At 40.2% G+C, this 15,020-nt stretch overlaps 1 protein-coding gene across 1 annotated transcript in view; it reads right to left on the bottom strand.

The window, feature by feature from the left end:
- Positions 1-15,020, bottom strand: part of THSD7B (thrombospondin type 1 domain containing 7B) — a 248,501-nt gene that overhangs the window by 120,098 nt on the left and 113,383 nt on the right. Inside the window, exons 10-12 of the mRNA XM_083865429.1 lie at positions 13,550-13,665; positions 7,749-7,881; positions 6,642-6,736 (exon numbers count right to left, since the gene is read on the bottom strand). Of these exons, the coding sequence (XP_083721555.1) occupies positions 6,642-6,736; positions 7,749-7,881; positions 13,550-13,665 (344 nt within the window). The remainder of the gene's footprint in view (positions 1-6,641; positions 6,737-7,748; positions 7,882-13,549; positions 13,666-15,020) is intronic.

Genomic DNA, 15,020 nt, shown 5'->3' with positions numbered 1-15,020 from the left:
AAACCTCTCTGGGAGAGGGTATCTTCCTCATTCCACTACATATATGTATGTATGATATTAGTAAGGCATTTTTGTCTCCCCCTCTATTTTTCCTTGTTTCCCCCTTTGTGAAACACTGCCACACTTTTCTGCATGAAGCAAATCTATTATTAAATCTACAGTTAAAAACAGACCCAAGCTTCTAGGTAAACTGACAGAAATCTGACACAAGCAATCTGGAGTCCCACATCCATACTGCAGTCATCATTCTCTCCGTCTCCTGTGCAGATACACACAGCTTACCAAGAATGAAGATTAATTTTAAATGCAAAACCAAGGGTAAAGTTTCATTAAGCTCAAGAGATTTTAATTTGTTCAGTGCTATTCACTAGAGGTAGACTCCTAAATACTTAATTTCTTTCTGTTAATGAAATTTGGGTATTCTATTGAATATACTGGCAAACCATGAACTGAAATTACCCAAGAAAAAGTTTTGGTGTTTTTATCTGACCTCAATTGTTTGTCATTACTTATAGTGGCAGAAGGTGTTATAGAACAAAAATAAAAAGGAGGATTGCCTGTTAAATATATTCTGTTTTATGAAACAGAAGAATAAATTTCAGGAACTTGGAGATGAGAAGGAAAATGTAAGCAAAACATGATTTTATGATGAGTGCTTTTCTACAACAGGATAATGCCACTGATATAAGTCTGAATTCCAGACTTTCCTCTACAGTATTGCTGCTCACCTTTCTACAAGTGCAAGTGCTGCATTTGACTTTTTTTTTCTTTAACGAAAATTTCACTTTTCTGATTTCAGAGCATACTCAGATTTATCCAACACGTATTTCTGGTCTGCCCTTCCACGTACTCACGATTTGTAATTACTCAGATGTGTTACAGATGTGCTCTCTAGTTCATCATCCACACTGTTAGTGACAGCACTGATGACAGTCCAGAGTGCACATGCCCTGTGGGAAGCTGTCAGGATCTGATCAGAAGCCATCTGAAACAGCCTTCCTGGCTGACAGCAAATAGCTGATAACAGAGCTTGGAATAGGTTTTTTCAACAAGTTGCACAACCACCTCGCCCTGCATTTCTCTAGGTCACACTTTTATCCTGCACTTGGGAAGGTGTCACATGGGACTGGACTCCATGTCCTCCTGAAGTTAAGAGAATATTATCTGTGCTGCTTTTCACTTACCTCATTGCCTGACCTCCAGCTCACTGCCTTATCAAGGAAAGAAATCAGATTATCAAAAACAAAAATTGTGAATCAATTCTGCTTTGGTTGTTTCTTGCCATCTTGGTACTCTTTGTGTGTTTTTAAGCTAAAAATGGCATTATCAGTGACAAGAGGAAAACAACGCAATGCATCTTTGTGAATTTGCAGTATGATGTAGAGTAATTGTAACTGTGAAGTGCTGGTGAAGTCCTGGGCAGACTTGGCTGATAACAGACCAAGGCTCTTCACTCTGGGAAGGTAATCCCTCTCCTGAGCCTCAGTGCCATCTTAGACAAGCTCTGCTTCATGTTCTTTTCAAATGTATCACAAACAAGACTCAGCTCTTTTCTTTACCCTGGTAATTACTTTTCCCCTCAATTATTTGCTCCCAATGCCACCAGCTGCCAGGCAGGTGTCTCCAGACCAGCACTATGGCTGAGATCACTCAAGTTCAGCTTGCTGTGCTCTGTCTGTGTCCCTGTAACCACCTGTTACACCCTAGATGAGAACCACCAGGAAAAACACTGACCAACAAATGAACACCCAGCATCACTCAGAGTAAGGCTCAAGGTGCCATTGCCCCACCTGTCCTACCTCCTCCCTAATACTGGAGGGAGCTGCTGATGACAGGTAAGCTGCTGTCAGCTGGACAGATTGACACAGGACTGCCCCAAGAGCCCTGCTCAGAAAACATCACCAGTGAACTGAAGCAGTTGACTCTCTGCCACATTTGCTATTGTAATTGCATTCTTTGTAAACTTCAGGTTATCACATTGCCTTCAACCTGTAAATTGCCACAAAATTCTAATACGTACCTCCTGAAATTGGTAATTCCATGCAAAAGCATTCTGCAACTCAAATCATAATGATGTGTTAATTTAGCTAATCAGCAGTTATATTAACTATCTACAAAACAGAAAATAACTGTTGGGTGACTTATCTTATAAACAAAAAAAAAAGGCAACGCTGGCACTTTTTTGATGGCATCTCTCATTATAAAGAAGTTACCATAAAATAATTGCAGGAAAAACAACAACAGTATATATGGCCATTACTGATGGATAATACATGAGATAATACAGCTAAAGGATGCCTGTTTGAAATATTTGTGTAGATAAAATCTTAATAGGCTATATCTAAACTCATCCTATTCATGCTTATTATAATCATTAACTTGGTCACTATTAGACTTATGATGACAGTACTGCCTATGTTTTATATAAGATTTCACTGGAACTATCATTGCATTTAGACACACTCAAGAAACTTAGATAGCAGATTGTTACCATTTTTTTCTTACGATGATATCAGTCTAAAAGCAGTCTCATCTGCAAAGTCCCTACAGCTATCAGAAAGCTCCAGAGCAAGAACCAGAAACCTGCAATGAAGGAGACAGGAATCTTAAATTGCCCAAGTCTGGTGCTGCCTGCATCCCACGTTTTCACTGTCAATTCATACATCAACTTTTCAACTGTAACAGATTATATTTAACACTAACCATCTTAGCAAAGTCCATGTGGTGTGAATTTACAACCCAGTTAAAGTAGGAAAGGAAATACATCCTGTGTGGTCTGACAGTAGAGCAACCAAAAGAAATACACTCCAGAGATGCTCGATGGGGCTGTCCAGGATTGATCCACCCCGTGACCTCCGCTGAGACAGGGAGAGTTCTGTTCTCCAAAGCAAAGGAGTAGCTTCTTATTACTGCATTGGTGACTCTGCATTGTTGTTTTCTTGTACATAAATCAATAAACTAGCTCTAAAAATATTTCCTGCTCTGTGTCACAGCATTTCTGTATTCTTGAGATGGGGAGCTACAGCTCTGAGAAGGACTTACTGTCTCATTAAGAGTGGGAAATATGGTCAAACACTCCAAATGAATCAAAGCAAAGTGGCAGGAGCAGGAGAAATAAGACATGGCATTTTCTATTGCTGCAGCTTCTCCTCGCTTTTGGAAAGTAACTCGTTTTTTCATAATCATGTTGTCAGTGTATTTCCAGGACTGATTTTTAAAGCAGAGTCTCATTAGACCCGTCTGGTCTTTAATACGTGTCTGTTTACACCAATAGCATATGAAGCAACCTTCAAAGACACTTAAAACAGGCTTTCCATCCACTAATTAAACTTTAACAATTTCTTCTAATGAGCAACACATTTTTCCCCAAAAATTGTGTATCTCCCAGGTGGTTCTTCATGTCAGCACTGAAAGGAGAGGTCATTCCTGAAGGATCCTCCATCACAAACATCTGAGACCTGGAAAGCCACCAAACAACACCTGAAGAAGCAGCAATTCTCATGAAATCATGGAATGGTCTGAATTCAAAACCATCCAGCTCATCTCATTCCATCCTTGCCATGGGCAGAGACACCTTCCACTATCCCAGGCTGCTCCAAGCCTCATCCAAGTGCTCGGTGGCCCTGAACACTTCAGAGATCGGGGCATCCACAACTTCTCTGGGCATCCTGTGCCAGGACCTACCCACTCTCACAGTTAAGACTTTCTTCCAACTCTACTTTTTGTCAGTTTAAAGCCATTCCCCCTTGCCCTACTATTCCATGCCTTCTCCAGCTCTCCTTCAGGGCACTGTAAGGGGCTCCAACATCTCCCTGGAATCTTCTCTTCTCCAGGCTGAACAACCTCAGCTCTCACCCTGTTTTACTTGAGTGCCCTGTCCTGGAGGCTTTTTGCCAATAATGCCTCAACTAAGTTTAAATAACAACCATATTTATTAGTTCTAAAGGCTACCTTTCTTTTTCCTATAGCACTGCTTCCCGAAAAAGTTAGTCCACTGAAGCTGATATAAAAAATGAAAGTCTATTGTAATTAGTGTAATATCTTTCCAAGATAATACCATAAAAACTGCAGCCTCAGACAGCTGTCCTCTCTTTGGCTATCCTGCTTATTATTCACAGACAAACTCTGATATCTTCTGTATATTACGCAGTACATTTACATGCAATTTCAGTGAAAACACTCAGGGAACAGGATCTCTAAGTATCTACCTCTAAGAATCTAGCCAAGAGAAAGAATGAAGCTTGAAAGTCATTTCAGACCTCATTTTCCCTCAGTACAGTCATTGTCCTAAATAGGTACACATAAACACATACTGTTTTTCTTTAGAAATAATTTATATGAATTCAATGTTCTTACATAATTGGCTAGATATGACAGTCACTGAAAACTAAAATCCTCTTTTTTATACTACAGTCAGGGTATGGACAGAGAAAAAAATCTAAAAAATGGATGCTCCAAGGGAGAGAGAGACTGATTATCTTCAGAGGTAAAAGGGTAATTGCTGCCACATGGTAAAAAAGGAACCAGGCAAATTCATATGAATACTCTTTGGAGAAGAAGCACTTACTGGCTAAAGATGCTGTACATTATGTAAGGCAATTACTGTGTGGAGTGGTGGCGATACCTCGAATGCAAGCTCCTTCACAGGATGCCTGAATACTGCAGGAAGGCAGCATCTCTCTCTTACACCTGGGATTCTTCCACTGCTGGCACAGATTCCACTGAAAACACCCACAGATTCACAGTATCATACAAGGTAATTTAGGACAGAAGGGACCTCTGATGATCCAATGCCTGCTCTAAGCAGGATCGACCTCAAAGTTAGAAAAGGCTGTTCAAGACCTTCTTTTGAGAGTTGAGAGTTCAGCATCTCCAAGCAATCTACAGCCTCTCTGGGGAACCTGGGAATTTCTCTCACTCCAGCCTATGATTTATATTCTGTTAATTCACTGTGCCCCTCTGGGAAGTGTGGCTCCATCTCCTGTGTGAACTCTACACTAGACACTCTTGTGGGCTGAACAAACCCAAATCCCCAACCTCACCTCACATGGTAGTTCAAAAGCAAGTCCAAAACTCTCTTCCAGTGAAGAATGACAGGATCAGAAGTCTTCCAGTGTTGACATTTACAAGTTGAAGAGCCCCTGCAAGGCATGTAAGCAAACACCTCCCCTGCCCAAAGGGCTGCTCCCTGACAACACAGAGCACTCTGCACACTCCTGAGGAGTTCAAGTAGCAGCAAGGAGAGGCATTAACAAAACCTTTTTGAAAGTTTCCCATACCAAACACTTCTACATATAAGATACAGAATTGCTGAAAACTCAGCAGCTTCTTTTCCAGACACGGAATGGTCAGAGTTAGCAGCTGGGCTTCAGCTCCCTTCTCTGTGGAGATTACTGCTCTTGTTAATACAAAATATCTTTAAAAATTTTCTTCCATGGGTTTCATCTGAGATCTCATTTTCCTGAGACCCTGCTCATCTTTAATAATACCCAGCAGAGTGGTTCTATCACTACATGTAATTAGGAAAACCAAAGCTGTTACAAAAGCCACAGTTAATTACAAAAAGTGATCGTGGCACTGAAACGATTTTTGCTTAAACTCACCAAGGTAGGTTTTTCACAATTACCCTAGAACAGCACATAGCCTAGGTAATTATGGAGGGCTCTCCACAGAGTAAAAGTAAGTGTGATACTTTTCTATTATACTTCTAATTCTGTCAGAGTAAGATTAACACAAAGATCATGCACATACTAAACAAAGATTATCATCCCTTCACACAGACTGAACAACACAATTTACAGATTTGATAGCCTTGTGGAAAGGTTTGTGGTCAAAACCTAAAGATATTTACTCCTTTGAGTTTTAGTTTAAAACACATTTCTTCTTTCAGATACATCCCACATACTGTCAGGGCTTTTCTTTCTTTTCCTTTGTTTCCAGATTATATAAGAAATTCATTTCATCTTTAAAGAATAGCTTCTACCTTTGTGAAGGAGTAAATTATTATGTCAAGTTTCCTCAGTTAGCATACCCGTATAGCAATTTTTTTCAATAAAAATAACCTTTTGTTAAAGGTTTCATTGTATTTCCCAGGAGACTGATAACAGCCACATCTCCAGCCATCTGCAGGCACCACTACATGATGCATATGATGCATACTCTGAACATTCTTCTCAACACTTCTGTTCAGACAATGAGACCACTAATTTCTAAGTGCTTAATTACGCCAAGGGCAAGAGCCCAAAGCCTTTACCCATGCTGAACTTCTTCAACAGTCTTAATGAAAATCAGGCCTCAGGCAAATCATTAGTAAAATTCAAAATCATGAGGAAATTATCCTTTCCATTTTTAGCACAAAGAATGGATTACTTCATAAAGGCCTATAGATAATTCATTTAAAGCTCACACACTTCAGCTTTAGGCAGAAGATCAGGTTAAGATATTTGAACATCAAGCACACATACTCCGAGCTATTGTGTTAGCGGCACTTTAATGTATAATGGAAGCAGTTCCCAAAACACTTTATTTCATAAAGTACTTCGGTTAGTTTCCAAATTATCTGCTGCAAAAGAGCAAAGACCCTGCTGCAATGGCATCTCCAACCCCTCAGGCACTGGAGGCTGGAGGAGGAGGACTCTTACCCCGGGACTGCAGCCCGTGCCCACAGTCCTCGCCGGGCCCCTGCCGCACCGACTCTGGCACCAGCACACACGGGCTCCAGCCGTGGCTCTTCCACCTGCAGCAGGAATAGACAACAGTGAAATGCTTAAAACTGGAAAGCAGGGAACAGGTCTGAGCACAAACTCTCTGGAGAACCAATCATAATACGCTGTGGGGACTTTGGAGTCACAAAGCTGTGATTACCCCTGATACAAGCATCGGGAACTGGAATTCAGATGGCAGGTTCACCTTCTAGGAAACCACATCCTTGTCCAACAATGTTCCCCTTTCTCATTTTTGCAGGGCATGTTTCAAAGTTAGGTAACATACACAGGAAATAGCTCCAGTGGGCTTTGTCACCAGGCTCTCCTTCTGCTCTCATACAACTGATGTTGTTCTCAGTCTGCATTCCATGCTCCCAGGTGTGCTAGCCATGGGAAGCAGCTTCCCCTGGCACCACGCAGAACAGAGTGTTGTGTTCCCTGCCTGGCGCTGCCTTCAGCTCCACACTCTGCTCCAGGACCATCTCCTGTGGGATGTGCAGGCTGGAGATTCATATGCAAAGGAATAATGCTTTTCTGTTTACTAACACTGCACAACAGATGGGCCACAGAATCTTAATGAAGAGCAGTGAGTAACTGCTCTATTGTATTATTTGTCTAATCAGAACTTTTTAAGTGTGTACAATTCATAGGAGTGAGAGTACCAGGGGAAAAGACAAGAGTTTCTGCAATAAGCATGCAATTATGATTAAGGCACTCTAGGGCTTGTGGTCCCAAAATAGCTTACATTGATTTTTAGATACAATGAGGGGGGAAGTTCCCAGTAACAGTTTCCTTACACATATCACACCATGAGGTTACTATTTCTAGGAGCTGTGCCTGTTGGTGCCTGCTCTGATAATGGCAGATCCACTGAAATCTCCAGTTTAAACTCTACTTTTACACATTTTGCAAGGTGCATTATTTATTTTAAACTCTGCATTTTCCACTATTATGTTATTTTCTGGTGAAAATTGTGCAGGGCAAGAGTCATTTCTGGAGAAGTGGACACCCACTAGAGATTGATTCCAAGCTAACAGTTTTTACCTATACACTGGACAGATGGGAACATCTTCACATTCCCTTTCCTCGTACAAGGTGTCTGGACATGCCTGTCCCCCATTGGCAGAATCCTGGAGGATAATCCTGTAGCGGGACTGCTTAACTGCAGTGGCATTGCCTGGAAAGCAAAAAAAAAGTCTTTCAGACATGGTTGTCACTCCAAGTTAAGTGATTTAGTGCCTTGGTTAGAAACATGCTCTGTGTTTCATTTATATTTTGAAACTGTGAGCACTCTGTAACATTACTTCCTTTAAAATCACCAGCAGTTCAGCAGGACAGCTGCTGGAAGGATGATAAATCAACAGCCTAAGAAATGCATCAAAAATATCTATTTAACAGAACACCAAATCAAGTAAGAAAATAAATAAATAAATAAGAAAATAAACACGTTAACTGGGGAAAAGAATAAAAACCAACCAAACGAACTGTCATAATGGAAGATTTTGTTTCTGAGAACACATTCTGGTGGTCTCAGGCTGCTACCCGTAACCCATCTTTATAGCTCTAGAAATCAGAGATGATAACTTGCTGATAGGAAAACCATTGCAACCAACAGAGGCTAACTCTCTACTTAACCTGAGCTGATGCAAGATCAATCCATCTAGAAATACAGTTCACAAAATCCATGGTAGACGATGCAGCAGGAAAGACAAAACCAAGATTTATCTATTTGTCTCTACAGCTAAAGCAAACACAATCCTTGGCTGTGTGAGTGGTAAGAACAAACAGCTAGTTTAACCACTGCACATGGCATTCATCCTTCTCTGGCTACTGTATTCACACTTCAAAAACAGGTGCTAGAAAAGTAAAAAGGGATCTCAGGAGAACTCCTTAAAGGATTACAGACCAGGTAAAAAGCTTTAAATAATGGACTTCATCAAATTTGTCTGAAAGAGGAAAGCAGTGTGTCAGTAAGCCCACTATGAGTACTCTTTTTCCAGCTCAGAATAGGAGCAAAGCTGCAGCAACAAAATTACAATGTAGTAGAGTAGAAGGAAAACTTAGAAGTCACACCATGAACACAAAGTACAACTACAGATCCAAGAAAAATGAAAAATGTTGGCTTTAAAAATATCAAGCCATAAAAGTCTCCACTGGTAGATGTGCACCACTGTGAGATCACTGCCAACGGACACTGGACTGGCAGGAGGCTGCTGGCCATGACTGCTGCCCTGGGGCAGGAAAAGCACAATCAGAGACATCCCTCTCCTGCTTCTTTCACAGCCACTACCTGAGGCAGCTCTACAACTTCCTACAGTCTCTTTTCACATGCCTGATTTGGTGCCTGTAAAGCCTCACAAAGAGCCTTTCCTTAAAAATTTAGCCCACATCATCACTCCTGGAAATTAAACTGTTTTATCTTCTGTCCACTACATGTTTATCCCTGTCACCTAATGCATACTCTTTACAACACGGTAAAGGTTTGCATCCATTATTCTGAGTCTTCTCCTCTCTAAACTAAGCAAATCCAGCCCTTTGTAGGTCCAATTCAATTCCCTCTGTTGCTCATTTTCTCACAACATCGTGCCCAGGGACCTGCAGCCTCCCCAGGGCACAGTTCAGTGACTCCTCGGGGCTCTTAGATACAACACCCCAGGAGTTTGAAAAGCCTGGTAGGAGTTTTAGCATTTTTAACTGCTGACTTTCATTCTTTTTGTAGTTCATTGTATCTCCAGAAGTGCCTGAGGCCACAAAGACTATTTAGGGAGTAGAGCACTTGACACACAGAAGAGACCAGGAAAGCTGGGACTCCTCTGCTGGGAGAGAAGGATCTTATCAGTGTGTATCAATAACAGGCAGTAAAGGAGACACAGACAGCCTATTTACACTGTGATATCCACTGTGAGATTTTTCAAGCAGCTGAGTACCCATTTAAGAGTGATTTAATTTAAGCCACTGTTCCTCAGCTTCCTGATAAAAGTTTAATGTGTCAAAAATCCACCATTTCCCTTAATTAGAAGAGCTGCGATGTTAAAAAAAAGAGGAGATTAAATTTATTGCAGACAATTTGTTCTCAATAAATCCTTACTGGCCAGTTTATTACAATCTGATTCTTGAAATGTTTATATCTTGAGTAACAACTTGTTCTTGTGGCTTTCTACATAATGAATTTAGGATGAGCAATCTACAATTTTCTCGACCTTTCTTTTTGGAGGTGCAGGGGAGAGTTTTGGTTTGGTTTGCCTGGTGTTACAGAGTTTTAGTTCTTTAAGACCTTATTTCTCACCCATGAGGCAGTCAATTGATGCTCTGGCATTACTCTACTACTTCCTTCTTCTTCACACAACCTCACTGACATGGGAGTAGCTACTCAATAGAAACACTCCTTAGTACATTCTTCTCCTGGCTGCAGACAGGAAACATTGGCAGCACCTGCACATTCCCCATGTTGTGCTTCCCCCATTTCTCAGAAAGTACATTCATCTTCCCCTTATTTTTAGTCCATTTATGCAATTTTCACTAATATCCTCTCGCTCAGTTTGCATCCTTGCATTATTGATTTCCAATCTTTGTGAAACAATGTGACAATCCAAAAGGAAACAAGGTCCTGAACAGCTCTGACAGTAAGATTAAAAAGAGCTTCTCTGGATGTGTGTGGTGCTCTTCTTCATGGTTTGAGCCTTGAACTTGCAAATCCCATACAGACCTACACATACCTTGCTCCTCAGTGCTACTGACTTGCTATTAGCACAGTTTGAGAATAGAAATTGGAGTCCAGGAGGGCTTCAGCCCTTTGGACAGGCTCTCTTGGAGCTTCCAGGTCTTCTGTACTCCTGTCTGCATAGAATAAGTTCCCAAGAGGTGAAGATACCAATTCCTGCAGTTCTTTGAAGTCTATATACACTTTTTTTTTTCCCTAATGTCTTGTGATATTGCCATCTTTCCCTTCCAAGAATCATGAACTCTATCACTTTGTGATGATTTTCATTCAAATTATCTACCACCATTAGAATCTTACTCATTCCCTTCCTATTAATCAGTACCAAATCTAAATGAGCTTCCCACAGTAATTTTCTCCACCTCAAGAAACTAAATTATCCTCAACATTTATTGCACCTTACTCAAACCCCATTTTCAAAATTGAATTTCCTCACTGGCTTTTCTATAGCATTCCTTACAAATGTTAATGAGCATAATTTTTATATTTCAGTTAAAATTGCTATAGCCTGATTTTTCCAGAGTACTAGCACTGTGGAGGACTGTCCTTTTAAAGCCAAACTGATTTCCAGCATGGCTATGAATGTTTGCCCTCCTGAAAAAAAGTAAAGCCTCAAGATCTAAGGACCACCTTAACTTCTCTGTCCTTGACTCTGTAACTCAGATAATGCTGTTTGAGAATTTCAGGGATGCCTTTTACTCTCCTGTGCCACCAGCCTCTATTCTCCTCCCTCACAGCACCATACAATTCCTACCATCCCACTCTTAGTCCTCCCTGCATCTTGCATCCTCCCTTTCTCTGTCTTTCACCCCCAGGGGCTTCCATGCCCAGGGCTCACAGAGCTGCACCACCATTCTTAGGCAAAATCCCTTTTCATTCCTGGAAGATGTGCTGTGTCAGGTCCAGCTTCCACAGAAAACATTCAGCTTCCCACTCTGCTCCTGACCAGATGGAAAGCCAGAGTCTGGTCAACACATGACTCTGCTCACACAAAAAAGAACGAAAAATTTTCAGAGATTTTAGTCATCAAAATCAGTGTTGCCTCTGATACCTTTGTAGAGATAAGAGATCTTAAATCTTTTGCTTAGACCAGCTCTGGTTGTGTGTTTATGAGTACTGGAAGTGACAGATCATGGACTGTCTGACACAAGGTAGAGGTTGTTGGAATTTCTTATTGTAGCACACCATGCATTTTTCTCCACTTTTACCCCATCTCCCTTCAAATCTGATTTAAGGCATGGGGAAAAAACAGGGCAGCTACTATCTAACATATCATGTAAACCTGTTTACAGAATTAAGTAACTGTGAAATTTCTAACCTTCCTCCTGGAAAACCAATGCCCAGAAGAGAAGGTACTTGCAGGTACCATCTATTTTCAGAAGGAAAATTAAAAATGTTATTTATTGTTAGTTGTTTGCTTTTTCTAATCTCCCTGTTTTAAATCTGAGCTGACAGACCAGGGAGTACCTCATCCATGCTGAAAGCTGTTACCTCTCCAGGCCACCTTCACCCACAGAAAAGCAGGTGACAGAGGAGAATCCACCTGCTGCTCATTCAGCCCATTTCAAATCCTGAAACCACCCTACAGATTCCTTGACTCTTTTTCCAATCCATCCTCAAAGCCCAGGTAAAACAGATACATTACAGAAGACTGCAGCAGACAGTTGCCACCTTTAAGTATCTGCAATGGCAGAGAATCAATAACTTGCAACAACCTCCCTGCTCTGCCTCCCCAACAGGTGCTGGGATTCAGTGGCACTTCCTCTGTGAATTATGTTGTCTGTCCATCTGTTGCTGCCCTAAGTTCAGTGCTGTCTGCACCTCTGAGGCAGGAGATAATCTTCTGCCACAAGACAGACGGTTGTCTGATGACATTTAAATGTAGGGAAAATGTCAGCTTTTTTATTGTGAGATGGTAAACTCGGATGTATTTCCTCAGATAAACTACAAACAGCTCAACTGTAAAGTAAAGGTAAAGTTCTGTGTAAAGCTGATTTAGTGATTCCATGTTTGTCTAAGTTCTGATCTTATGCTGGTACACAATTAATTTTAAATCTGCCAGGCAATACCTGTTCCCATTTGATCTGATTAGTAATTCACCATCTGTATATTGCTTTCATTAAATACAACTTTTCTATAAAAACAACCACAACACCCCTAACAACTCACGTAGGTATAGTGGCTTTGAAATTTCATTATCATGGTGAGGTTTTAATTGTGCAATGCAAATTAAAAATAAAAAAAAAATCTTGCAATGCGGCCATATCAATAACAGATTTAGCAGAAAACAAACTCCCTCATCTAAGAAGTTTTAATTTAGAATTATATTAAAATGATAACACTGCCAAGGAGGTTAAATAATTAATTTCTTCTCATTTTAATTGTAGACTATTATTTAATAAACAAAGTAATTTACCAGGTAATTTATTCTACTCCTTCATAGGCAGCTCATTTAAAGTCTAAAAATAAATTGCTAATTAAAACAGGATTCACTGTTTTAGAAAGCAACTCATTTTTCCTGTAAAATCTAACAAGGACTATGCTAAAGCATCTACTGATAATCTTTGAAGGGCAAGGAAACTACCAACAATAATGAAATATTCTGATAACTTAGCAGACTTTCATCTCAACAATTAACGAAACACAAATTTGTCAGAAAACTCAACACTAGAAGATTATAAAAAGAAACTTGGTTGTACACTTGTTGTGCCTCAAAGTTAACCAACAAGATCAAAGAGATGTTTGGCCCTTGAAAAGCCACAAAGCACAGGAGGTACTTGCACAACCCTGTACATACACCCAGGTTGATCAAGAAAATGACATTCCACATGTAAGCAGCTCCATGTACAGCCATACAGCACAGGGGCCTTGGAGTTCTGACTCTGAGGGCAGAAACCCAGAAGGATTTTTTTCCAGCCAAAGAGAATTCACATCTCCAAAGCGGCTCATGAGGATCCCACCCACCCAAGAACATCAACTCAAGAGTCAAGGGCCAAAGTCCTCAGGTCCAAAACTCACGCAGATTAACGCCCTAAAAATTATTAGACTGGTGTGAACTCCATCTGCCACACATTTCTAGGCCAGTGCTCCAATTTTTCCCCCAAATTTTGACTTCTTAAAGGCTTACCAGGCTGACAGGCCGTGGGACAGGGTGTCCACTCACTGAACAGTGTAACAACACAGTCCTTCCTGCAGGGGAGGAGACACGGCCGCACCGCCTCGGGCCGGAGGGACTCCGGGCACCTATGGACCCAAACACGGATAAAACAAAATAACTTAAAACTGTGGAGAAAGATTTTATTCCTAAGACTTTCACAGGGCTGTGAGCACGCTGCCATGGCAAAGACAGAACTCTTGGAAAGAGCAAGTCTTATTTTTCTTTTCATTCATGCAACCCAGCTGAATTTAGTACATTTCAAGGATGAAAAAACGAGTATTTTTTTAAAAAATGGTGAGCTTGGCTCGATGACTACAGACTAAATGTTTTGATGTCTGTGACATCAAAATCACAAAGCTTATGGGAGTAAAACAGATATATTTATTACCAAAGAAAGTGAGTACTTATGTTTATAAAGTAGTCCTGTTTTAGCACAATACACAAACAGCCTTCAAACCACCTGTCTGTAAGGGCTGATGACATATTCCTCAACTTTCAACCTCCAAGGAACACAAAAATAGTTTCAAGTGTAATGCAGTATGAAGAGCTCTGTGATTTTTTTCATTCATTTTTAACTCCTACATGGAAAACATGTCATACATGTTCTAATAAAAGTTTCAGACATAGTTAGTATATGAGGACTTGAAGAGCAGAAAAGGGACAATTTTAGGGGATCAGTCAGATCTTGCATAACAAGTGGGTGAACAGGAAGGGAATTACTCCTTATTAATTTCTGTTAAAAAGATCACTTAACAACACTTAGTAATGCATGCAACCCAAAATGACCCATTTGAAGGAGGAATGTGCCACTAATCCATACAACTAAAAAAAAAGTTAAAACCACGATTCAGCTATTTTAGTGTTTACTTACCCCCTTCAGTTCCATTTCCCCTTACATCACCTCAGAAGTGGAGGGGGCAAACAACTATTTTAGGCATTACATAGCTTAGTATGTATATGTTTAATTAGGTAAATAATGTTAATATATGTTTAATTGGGTAAAGTTCAAGCATATCAATGCATTTGAGACATACCAGATTTCTTCCTTTTTATTTAATTAACGCCATTAACCTCAAAAATTTTAATTAACTTCACTGAAATCAGCACAGTCTGCTTACACAAACAGCATTGTTTTGAGAGTTACAATAGGAAAGGAAACTCAGTTCTAAATCTCTAGACTCATTAATGGTGTGAAAATAATTAGCAATGTCTTGATTTTTCGATATTAAGGAAAACATCTGTGCTACTTATTTTCCTCATTTAGTAAAGCAAAGCAAAATTTGGGATATTTCTACTGCAGAATATGTAATTTTGTTGTGTTGCTATCACATTATGGAAGTTATATAAACCAAGTGAACAATATAGATCACACATATGGTGCTGCCTTATTGGAGTGTAAATATAATGCAAAATCTATTTACTTTTTCTATTTTATTAGAGC

Source organism: Zosterops lateralis, assembly GCF_965231275.1.
Source record: "Zosterops lateralis genome assembly, chromosome: 7".
Lineage (NCBI taxonomy): Eukaryota > Metazoa > Chordata > Aves > Passeriformes > Zosteropidae > Zosterops > Zosterops lateralis.
The sequence above is the reverse complement of the archived record's forward strand: the minus strand, read 5'-3'. Positions and strand labels throughout refer to the sequence as shown.